At 39.8% G+C, this 11,179-nt stretch overlaps 5 protein-coding genes across 5 annotated transcripts in view; 2 read left to right on the forward strand and 3 right to left on the reverse strand.

Moving 5' to 3' along the window:
* Cbr-pqn-32 overlaps positions 1–834 on the forward strand; it is a gene marked incomplete at both ends in the record, with an annotated part of 2,368 nt that extends 1,534 nt beyond the window's left edge. The window contains 3 exons of the mRNA XM_045242424.1: positions 76–264; positions 403–537; positions 580–834. Coding sequence (XP_045092209.1) covers positions 76–264; positions 403–537; positions 580–834 — 579 coding nt within the window. The remainder of the gene's footprint in view (positions 1–75; positions 265–402; positions 538–579) is intronic.
* A 170-nt stretch (positions 835–1,004) lies between these two features.
* Positions 1,005–4,505, reverse strand: CBG02784 (the record flags this gene model as incomplete). The annotated part of the gene is made up of 10 exons (XM_002630981.1): positions 1,005–1,145; positions 1,196–1,384; positions 1,429–1,933; positions 1,978–2,395; positions 2,481–2,767; positions 2,815–3,099; positions 3,144–3,224; positions 3,270–3,536; positions 3,584–3,806; positions 4,409–4,505. 10 exons carry the CDS (start codon positions 4,503–4,505, stop codon positions 1,005–1,007), a joined length of 2,493 nt encoding a protein of 830 aa, XP_002631027.1.
* A 987-nt stretch (positions 4,506–5,492) lies between these two features.
* CBG02783 lies at positions 5,493–7,979 on the forward strand (the record flags this gene model as incomplete). The annotated part of the gene is made up of 7 exons (XM_045242425.1): positions 5,493–5,540; positions 5,597–5,687; positions 5,735–6,453; positions 6,499–6,948; positions 6,994–7,271; positions 7,320–7,718; positions 7,790–7,979. 7 exons carry the CDS (start codon positions 5,493–5,495, stop codon positions 7,977–7,979), a joined length of 2,175 nt encoding a protein of 724 aa, XP_045092210.1.
* A 210-nt stretch (positions 7,980–8,189) lies between these two features.
* On the reverse strand, positions 8,190–8,621 carry CBG02782 (the record flags this gene model as incomplete). The annotated part of the gene is made up of 1 exon (XM_002630979.1): positions 8,190–8,621. One exon carries the CDS (start codon positions 8,619–8,621, stop codon positions 8,190–8,192), a length of 432 nt encoding a protein of 143 aa, XP_002631025.1.
* Positions 8,622–8,842: 221 nt separating this feature from the next.
* CBG25604 lies at positions 8,843–9,846 on the reverse strand (the record flags this gene model as incomplete). The annotated part of the gene is made up of 5 exons (XM_045242426.1): positions 8,843–8,891; positions 8,933–9,330; positions 9,407–9,508; positions 9,561–9,665; positions 9,712–9,846. 5 exons carry the CDS (start codon positions 9,844–9,846, stop codon positions 8,843–8,845), a joined length of 789 nt encoding a protein of 262 aa, XP_045098140.1.
* Positions 9,847–11,179: the final 1,333 nt, after the last annotated feature.

Here is an 11,179-nt window from a genome sequence, read left to right on the forward strand (position 1 = left end):
CAGAGACCTCAACAACCATACCAACAACCACAACAACAACAATTCGGACAACAGCCACAACAGCAACAATACCAGAACCAAAACTTTAACCAACAACCACAACAACCGCAACAGTCACAACTCCCAGTTGCTCCACAAGTCCAACAGACACAACAACCACAACAAGCACTTCCACAAACATCCGCTTCGGTTGATTCTCGACCAGTGAACTTTGAGAAATACGTTGATCCAGGAAAGGGAACTCCACTCGCTCCACCACCACAGGTAAGATTTGGTTGCGGGTAAATTTTGGTTATTACACTAGAGAAATTTAGTTTTTATCCTGGGAAGGTTTAAATACTGACCAATTTTAGTCCTTACAATTAGACTAACCCGGTAGCTTCTAACCCCATCCTATTTCAGGCTCAATGCCCACGTCAACCAGGATGGCAACCATGTATCACCAAGGACACTGCCAATGATCGTTTCCGTAACTGTTGCTCTCGTCTCGGAGAAGGGTGTGCTCCACTTTGTAACTACGATGCCACGCTGGCTACTGTAAGTATTTCTCCTAAAGACTCATCTAACCAAATTATTTAGATGCAACTTGCTGTTCTCACCGGCCGCTGCCCACTCAGCAAGGTCGGAGATGTCATGATCTGCGCTTCCGGCTACCAAGATGCTTCCCAATGTTGTGAAGCTTACGGAGTCTTCGAACCAGGATACGAGCACTGCCGACCATACTGTAACCCATCGGCTGGCCTTCCAGAAGGAGGACTTCTCACCGAGAAATACAAGTGTCTCGTCAAATTGTCACACATTCAACAATGCTTCTTCGTTTCGCAGAAGCCATAAATAACGGGTCAACGCAGTTCGTAATGTTACATAATAATGTTTTTTCTTGTTATTATTTTTGTCTCCACACCCAATTTCTCACTTTTCTCTCTACTTTCCCTAATTTGTGCAATAGGTTTGAACAATGTGGCACAGTGCCATCTGAATAAATGATTCTAATGATAAAAAACTCACATGTGCAAAATTCCAACGGTGTTTAGAATATTCAATCCTTGCGTTGTCATAGTGAAAGTACCAATAATGGCAAAATGGAGCATAGACTGAGTGTAAGCGAGATTGCGGGGAGCAAAGTATGCGTTGGGAGTCGATCTCTGGAAGATGAAATTTGATTGCAAAAAGAAAACCAGTGAAAAAAACGAACCTCTTCCAGAACTGATCTAAAGTTGGAAACATATTTCTGTAGTATGGGAATGTAGTCTTGACTGATGCTTTCGTTGTTTGGGAAAACTCGTAGAAGAAGTTTGATGATACTTTTGGCAACGATGACTTGTTGGCGATCCAAATGTCGTTTGTTCTTTTCTTGTTCAGAGGGATGAAGGAATTGGAACATCTGAAATAGTTGGATATAGAGAACATTGAGATTTAACCACTCACATTTCCAATATGATCTTCGATAGTGTTGGACGAGAACTCTTTGACCAATTTCTCGTATCCATCCTTTTCGATATTCTCCACATAATATTCCACATAGTTCCAATCAAACGCTCCATTCGAATCTACAAAGAACTTTTTCGCATTCTCCTCTTCATCATCAAAATTGTCTCGGAGTCTTGGACTTGAATAATCATAATCATCTGAATCATCCATCATCATCAACGCATTCTTATCGTATCTTCCACGTAGCACAGTTTCACTAAACTCTCCTGGACACTCATATTCATAGAGATCCGGAGATATATTCTTTTTGAAACTTGAGCCAACACGAAATGAGCTGTCGCTTTTCGACTTTTTAATTGGAGCCTGGACGAGGACTGGATCAGACATGTGTGGAGCGAAAAGCATCAAATCGGATTCTTTGAGTACTGTAGAAGAAATAGAAGCAGAACGAATCCAGGATTGATTCAACTTATCAAAACGGTTCAAGACAAGTTCAGCGTTTCTGTAATGAAGTGTTGAGCTGTTTCTCAGAATCTGCAAACCTACGTGGCATGAGGAAAAGTGTACTGCTCGATTGCATTGATATCAAATGTACCGTTTATCGCAGAAACCGCCCGACTTTGGCTCAAGCTTTCACAAGCCGATTGGACCAAAGTTGGCATTGAAAGCACTGGTGCACGATATCCAGCTGGCACATGAGAAGGGGCTTGGCGAAGCATGTCAGCCATCAGAAGAGTGGCTTTGAGACCACTGGAAGAGTCAGGCATGGCAAGGATAAGACGGGCAAGGGAAAGTGGTAGTTGGGCGTTGATAAGGACAAATTGGGAGAGGACACGGAAGGCGGCAAGAAGGTCGATGGTTGGCTTGTGGCGTTCGACGTCGTTCTTTAGACGAGCATCATTTTGAGCAATCACAAAATCATGTTTCAGACCGCTTTTGTATTTGTCCGGGAGATGCATTGATTCTGGAAAGGTTCACATTAGGGTAGCTGTTCAAAAAAGATATCAGTAGAGCTTCTCGTAGTGATACAGAACCGCTTCAGAACTCACTATAAAACGCCAAAGCTTCTTCCCATGACTCAAACGTCTTGCTGGCATACGGTACATCCACAAATTCACAACACAAATCAACTATAGCATCTCTGATCCTGACCAAGTTGTCATTTGCAACAGTTCCAAGACCTAAGTAATCCAAAAGTCGGAATGGAGAACTCGGCAGGATATTGGAGTTAGGACCAACGGCAGCACATGCAAACAGGCCTGGCCATGAACGGATAATGCAGAGGAAGGAGCATTTGAAATTCTCCAGAAAGTCGTTCATGTGAAAACTCTCATTTCTGAATTTCTTTTTCTATATTTAGGTTAAACCAACCATATCACTTACCCTGCATCATTAGTCATCATACTTCCTCGTTTCTGGAACATTCCAAATTCCACTAAAGGTGCAAAGATCTGCTCCATAACCAAATCCAAATGAGCTTTGATTCTGATTGTTGGAGAGTCCAACCAAGAAATTAGAACATGAGAAGCAAGTAGAACAATTCTTTTGCTCATACAAGAAACACCGGTTAGAACTTTGACCAGCCAATCCGTTCCAGCCATTTCCAGAACTAGAGAGGGTTCGGTTAAACTAAATTCTAGAAATAAACCGACACAAGGAAGGGACAATCTGGAAAAAAAAAATTGAGAAACAGGAAAAATTACGTTACCTACTTGTCAGTTCTTTTCCCCTCAAAAGCCGAAAGAGCAATTGAAATAATAGGTTGCATTATAGACTTTGGGAATGCATACTTTCTGGAACAAAATTGAGAATTTTTTATCTTAATAATATCCACTCACTTTCCGTTTTTCTGAGCTGCAGAACTGTCAATCAACTTTTTCAAATTGGACTTCTCATAAATTTTTAGCATCCAAATGATCAATTTGAATGCCTCAATTCTTTCCACCTGATTTTCGGATGACAGATCCACTGCTCGAACTATGTAAATATCCACATGGGTTGTCAGAATCACCACCAGATTCCTCTCATTCATTGTGCATTTTCTGACAATATGGAAACACATTGCACGGATACATGGATGATCGTCACGGAGGAATTTTAGAATTCTGAAAATCGAAACTTGTTGAAACTTTTCGAAAGAAAAACTACTTACAATTTACAAAGATCCTCAAAAAACTCATTGTCTGTCAGTGCCTCTATTTTTGTTTCTCGGACCATTTTGTACATGTCATTCAGAAATTTAGCGTTCAGACCATATGACAATTCTTCGTCGTCTTTGTGATGTTCTGCTCCTGACATCAATTTTTTGAGATCATCAAGATCTCGAAATCGTTCTAGTCGAGCATCAGCTCTATCACTGTTCTCACTCTCCTTTTCTGAAAAAGGAATTTGAAAACTATTTTTTCTTTATTTGGGACGACATCTTTTGCTGACTAGACAATATGAATACACACTAGGGTATACTGGTTTCAGACTGGCTATTGATTTTCAAAAAGCTAACACAAGACAGTTATCAACTACAGAAGTGAAACTCTGTTGTAAATTCTTTTTTTTTCCTGAAACATCCCAAATGTATAAACGTTCTCCTACTTGTTTTAAACTAATAAAAAAGGTTTTTTTGTTGTTCTATATATGGATACCGTAAAAACTAGTAAGAGAAGTGCCCCCTAACTTTCACCTTTGAGCCAATTTTTCTTGGTTCCTGTCAATAATATAAAAAAAGATGTCAACTGATAAATTGTTGATCATGATATTAGGAGTGTTTTGTAGTTGGACACATGTGGGAAATTTTTCGTAGATGGTAAGAAAAATTAGCACAAAATTGACAGTGTGGGGTTCTTCTGTTACAGAGTTTACAACATTTTAGATACTACTGTAATTAGTGTTTACTATATTTCTTGAACATTAAAATTGAACGATTTGATTTGAACGATTTAATAAAAAACTTTTCAGAACTGAGGCAATACACAGAACTCACTTTCTCGCGCTCGATTCTTGATACTTTCTCTGATTTCCTGTACAATTTGTGCATTGTTACCTTTCCTCGGATACGCTTTCCGTCGATGGTTGTCCATTTATTTTCTGTCTGGCAGAAAGAGAAAAATAGGTAGACTAATGGAGAAGAAATGGAGAGTTGATGTACTGATAAGGGAGGTAAAGGAGGACAAGGGCAAGAAGTGAAAGGAAGAATCGAGACAAGGAAGGAGGTTTGAATGGTTTTTAGAAAAAATAAGTTGGTTTTGTTAAGTTGATGAAGTCCGAATACAAATCAATAAAAATTTATGAATTTGAAACAAAGTAGATACTGTAAAATGAGATGAAGAAGAACATTTTGAATATTCAGATAGCAATTAGTTATTTTTTTTTGAAAATTTTATACTTTTTAAAATTAATCAAATGCTATCTTTTCAACATCCCATGAACTATGTCCATGTTAATTCAACATCCCATGAACTATATCCATGTTTTTTATCGATTCTGGTGGTACTGTAGTTTCGATAACTCATTTAGAAGAACTCTTTCCCGATTAGTTTTCTTGGCAAATTATGAACCTTCGCCCTTATTCATTGCGCATTAACATATGTGACCCAATTTTCCAAAAAATCAATGTGCACTCCTTTTTGTTGATAGAGGAATTATTAGTTTAAATTGGTCAATTTGAAGAAAGGGTAGATCTAGTTCAAAATTTAATGCCATTGAAAAAAGAAAATATGAAAAAAGGTGTTTAAAAATCGCTCTACACGATGGTGTTTGTCAGATCTACGGAAAACGTCTTCTTCATGGAGAAATAATTTCTTGAATTCTGTGTTGCAAACTCGTAAACATGGCCGAGCTCAGTGGAAGAGGCGCGCAACCTCGGCCACCCTCCGTGTAGTCCTCGTGGACTGTCCCTCGGTATGGCATCATTTTTAGGCTTTTTTCGTTTTTCAGGCCAAAATCTACAATCTTTTCTGTAATTTTAATATGAAAAAATTCTTGAGACAGTTCTCTAACATTATTTCAAGTTACCACTCGCAAAAGTTCCGATGAATCTTAATTTTTGATTTTTGAGGTAATACACGATGAGTCCTCTTGGGAGGTTCTCTGCAGTAGCTCAAAGCCGACGACAGGTAAATTCAACGCATTCCTGATGATAAAACCAAAAAACCCATTGTTTTCCTTTCAGTTAAACAATGTCTTCCGTCGATTCACATCGAATGAAGCACCATCAGTCATTGTTCCAGGCGTGCGGCCTATTGAGAGAATTAGAAATATTGGTACGCAGTTTTTACCGATAAATAAAAAGTTAACATAATGCTTCTAGGTATCTCTGCTCATATCGATTCTGGAAAAACAACAGTAACGGAGAGAATCTTGTACTACGCGGGTAGAATCGACTCGATGCACGAGGTTCGAGGAAAGGATGACGTCGGAGCGACAATGGACTTTATGGAGTTGGAAAGACAACGAGGAATCACAATTCAATCGGCAGCTACTTATGTTGATTGGCACGGAACTAATATCAATATCATCGATACTCCAGGACACGTGGATTTCACAGTAGAAGTAGAAAGAGCGCTTCGAGTTCTCGACGGAGCTGTCTTGGTTCTTTGCGGTGTCGGAGGTGTTCAATCACAAACATTCACAGTCAACAGACAACTGGCACGTTATAATGTCCCATTCATCTGCTTTGTTAACAAAATGGACAGAAACGGAGCATCCCCACTGAAAGCACTTGATGGACTCAGAAATAAGTTGAATCATAATGCAGCGCTTGTTCATTTGCCTATCGGAAAAGATTCGAATTTCAATGGAATCGTGGATTTAGTTGAGGGACATGCATTGTATTACGAGGGAGAAGGTGGATTGATTGTAAGAAAAGATGAGATCCCGAAAGATTTGAGAGTGGAGGCTGAAGATAGAAGACAAGAACTAATTGAGCATATCGCAAATGTTGACGAAACTCTTGGAGAGATGTTCTTGAACGATCAGAAGCCAGATGTCAAGCAGATTCATGAAGCAATCAGACGAACTGTTGTCAAAGTAGGGTGAACCATTCGGAACTAGCTAACAGAAAATCATTTTCAGCGCCAATTCGTGCCTGTTCTTTCCGGATCCGCTCTGAAAAATAAGGGAGTTCAAACCATGATCGATTCAGTTGTAAAATACCTTCCTGATCCATCAGAAGTTGTGAACAGAGCGACAGTTAAAACTGAAACTGGCGAGGAGAAAAGAATCATTCTCTCACCAGAACGCAACAACGACAAACCGTTCGTCGGACTTGCTTTCAAACTTGAAGCCGGAAAATACGGACAATTGACATACTTCCGTGTTTATCAAGGACAATTGAGCAAAGGAGACACTGTTTATGCATCGAGAGACGGTAGAAAAGTCAGAGTTCAACGATTGGTTCGAATGCATGCTGCCGATATGGAGGAGATCACAACAGCCTATGCTGGAGACATTTGTGCCACTTTTGGACTTGATTGTCATTCAGGAGAGACATTTTCAACTGATCAGAACCTTGCACCACATTGTGTAAGTCAAAAAAGGATTTATATATAAGTGTTCGAAATTTTTCAGGAGTCCATGCACATTCCAGAGCCTGTTATCTCGATGGCAATCAAACCAGTCAACCGCAAAGATGCTGATAATTTCATCAAAGCTTTGACACGTTTCACAAAAGAAGATCCAACATTCAGAAGAGAATACAATCAAGAAGCCAAAGAGACCATTGTTTCCGGAATGGGAGAGCTACATTTGGAGATTTATGCACAAAGAATGAAGAGTGAATACAATTGTCCAGTGGAACTTGGAAAACCTTCTGTTGCTTACAGAGAATGCTTGGGAGCTCCTTACAAGTTAGTATTATTAATATGTTGAATTAATGTTCACTTTCTCATTGTCAGATTCCATTTCCGCCACAAGAAACAAACTGGAGGACAGGGACAGTTTGGAGAGATCGAAGGAGTCATTGACCCACTGCCTGCTGACCGTAATACAGTCGTGGAATTCTCTGATGAAACATTCGGAAACAATATTCCAAAGAATCTGTTCCCAGCTCTCAAGAAGGGTCTTGACGCGATTGTCGCTGAAGGACCACTCATCAAATCTAGAATCGCTGGAATCCACGTTCGCATTCAAGATGGAGCCACACACGCTGTCGATTCTACTGAAATCGCTATGATCAACACAATGCAAAACATGATGCGCGAGTCATTCGAAAAGGCTAGCTGGTTGCTTCTCGAGCCCATTATGAAGGTTGAAGTGACGACACCTGCAGAGTTCCAAGGAAATGTTGTGACATCGTTAACTCAAAGAAACGCTCTTATCACAACAACAGATTCCACAGAAGGATATGCGACAGTGGTTTGTGAAGCGCACTTTCCGATATGTTCGGATACACATCAGAGCTACGATCATTGACAGAAGGAAAAGGAGAATTCAGTATGGAATATTCGAGATATGCACCGACATCGTTAGAAGCACAAGATAGAGTACAAGCTGAGTGGAGACAGTTGCACGGAATCGCAGATCCAAATGAGAAAGGAAAGAAGAAGAAGAAGTAGATCATTGTTTTAGGTTTTTTTTCTGATTTTACATTTTCTTTTTTTCTCTGTAGATTAGGTTAATTTTTGTTTTTTGTTATTTTCAATTGAAGAATTATTGTTGAAGACTTTTGATGATTAATAGAGAAGCTTTATTGAAAAAATGTGAGAAAAATGAGGAATGGTAACCGTTTATTTGAACATTTTCACTCAAAGATCATTACACTGTGTTTAGGATTTCTCATATTTGACACGTTCCACAGCCACCCAAAACTTCTTATTGTCCTCGGAACGGAATCCAATCGGTCCAAGCTCACAATCGCCACACATCAGCACCTTCTTCTTGTCAATTGTCTGCCATCCGACAGTATCAAATACCATATCGCTCTCGGTGTACCACCACCAACTGATCTTCTCGAACGACGACGCTCCTTTGCCCTGATGAGTCATCACACGCAGTTGATACGGCTGGTTGTCAACGGTCATCACAACGTCTTCGGGGAAAATGACGGATTTGCAGCGGCGACAGACGATTTTGTGCAGGTTACGGTCGTCCTCATTGATCAAATCGTCTTTGTTAACCTTCTCACATTTACCATTAACCGGAGTGTTCGCTGGCTGCGGTTTGATCGCGAATAGTTGAAGTTTCAGGGGTACTTGCATCTGAAAGTTGGGAATGGGAAAAGGTCGCAAGGAATGGGAGAACTACCGCTTGTGGAAAGAACCATGAAAATTAAAATGCCTTCCATGGAAGCATACGTTTTGTAAACACAAAAAACACACATCAGGACGTGGATCATAGAACAATGACATCGTTTATTCGAAAATTTAAAGGAGCATGATAATCATGAGAAAGACAAAAAATTAATCATCGAGTAATAAATTCACTTCTTCTTCTGCTTGTGTCTAACAGTTGCTTTTGCAGCAGCAGTTCTGAAAAAATAGAAAATTAGAATTTAATAGGAACTACAAACTTCGGGGTCCTCGTTCTTCTTCTTTTTGTTGGCAATTCATTTTCCTCCCTCTCGTTCTTATCGTCCTCTTCTTCTAATCGCTCCCTTTTAATCAAAAGCCGTGTTGGTCTCTTGACCGGTTCTGGAATGGATGGCGCCGGGAGCTCGACAATCAGTGGCGTTGATACCTCAGAAGGCGCTGGTGCTGAAGGAACCGAAGCCGTCGGTGTAGAGGCTCCACTGATTGCTTTTGCAAACGTCTCCATCATTTCTTTTTGGAATGCTTGATTCGCTTCTTGCTCTTTCAGAAGCATCTTCGTGACATCAGTGAGCATGTTGTTTGCTTCCACCTGCCGCCTTGCCATCTCGTCGCGGAAGGCTTTGTTTTCTTGAGCTTGGAAAGTTAAGATTCGACAGATCTGAAAAGTTTTTGAATGTGGCCAGGGTAGCATTGAATTCGCGATGGTTCTGTTCTATGTCGGAGTCACTACTCACGGTATTATCCATTTGAGACGTTGCCGCTCTAAGAGATGAGGTCAGCAATAACATTGAACCTTGAGGAATGGGTCCGGCTGGTGGTGGTGGAGTCGGTTGGTTCTAAAGAAGATTGAATAGTTGGGCTTACTAGAAAAGTGTTGTCTAAACTTACATGAAGAGCGACAGCTGAAAATCGCGGTGGTGGTGGAATAGGCAGAATTGGTCGGGGACCTGAACCGTTCCAGAATGGTGGTGGAGGAGGATGATTTGGAAGCTGCTGAAATTTTCCTGATGTCTCATAGAATTTCAAAGACAATGAATACATAGATATTGCCACGAGGCGGTGGAGGTGGAGGACCCATGGGAGGCGGTGGAGGTGGAGGACCCATCGGAGGCGGTGGTGGTGGCTGGGAACGACCAGAACGACGACTTTGACAGCAGCCAGGAAAATTAGACATTCTGAAAATAAAACAGTTTGAAAAATCAGAAAAGTTGTAATTTAAAATTTTTTTCGTGGTTTTTTTTGTTAAAATCGAAGAATTTTTACATAAAAAAGGAAGAGGACATACTGATAAATGAGGTGACAGAATATGAAAAACAAATTTATTAACAAAAAATCCTCTTTTCTAATAGTAAAACGAAATGAATAGAGCTTCTATATTATGATGATTAGGTTGAGACACGTGGCAAGGTTCACGTAAAATCATGCGTTTTTGACAATAATTTTGATGATTGACGTGGAAAGTAGAGATGTCCGGATTCCGGAATGACTTTTTCGGAAAACGGACTTCGGAAAAAAAAATAAATCACGGTATACGGAATCCGAAATCCGGTCTTCTCTGGTGGAAAGTGAACAGAGATGGAGCTTTTTTTATAAGTTCTTTCAGAGGGGCGGATTCATTCAGAAAGAACCTGATGATGTTTATTTGCTAACAGATTTTCTGATATTACTATAAAACCTGTAATAGAATAGCTCCTAAGGTGTAAAGTTGGAGCTAATTTTTCTTGGCTCCTATGCAAGACATCAGAAATGTGTTAACTGATGAAATGTTAATGAGATAACGAAAAACAATGTATCCGTTGATTACTTTTTCATATCTTTGATAGGAACCGAGATACAGTACCGGTCTCTAAGATATACAACGACGTACTTTTCTCCAGGCTCCTGAAAATGGTATGAAGTTGAAAACGATGTTGTTGCATATCTTCCGGAATATTCTGAATTTATTCATGCTCATTACCCATTTCCAGGCATCCGTTCGTTTCTTCAACTTTCTGATTCATCAATTCATCCGCACACCTGTGATCACTCATTCCTTACTATACGACAGACACCATTCACAGCTGCAACTTGTTTTCCTGAAGTTTTACCTATATTTTTCTAGAAACGAAAAAAAAATTTCAAAAAAAAATCGCCGTCTCCTAAAAGTAATGTGTTTGTTTTTACTATTCCGCGCAGTGGAACACAACGAAAAATAGGAAAGAGAAAAAGAGACAGATCCAGCAACAGGTGGGTCAGATTGAAAAATGGACAAGAAGCGAAAACAGAACAGGGACAGTGTCGTCGAGTTTCGATTTCGATATTTCCTTTGTTTCAGAGAAAAGTTTTGCTTTTTCAAAAACTTCCTTTTTTAGTGTTCTTGACTATCTGAAAAACGAGAATTGTGGAGTTTTACGGTATCCAATGCTTTGAAAAGATGAGAAAACCGTTTTTTCGTTAATGATTCAAAAATTCAAAAATTTTGATTTTCTGAGAGCTCATAGGATTCTGTGGCTGATTCTAATTTTAAT

This window comes from Caenorhabditis briggsae (assembly GCF_000004555.2).
Source record: "Caenorhabditis briggsae complete genome, chrII, whole genome shotgun sequence".
NCBI lineage: Eukaryota > Metazoa > Nematoda > Chromadorea > Rhabditida > Rhabditidae > Caenorhabditis > Caenorhabditis briggsae.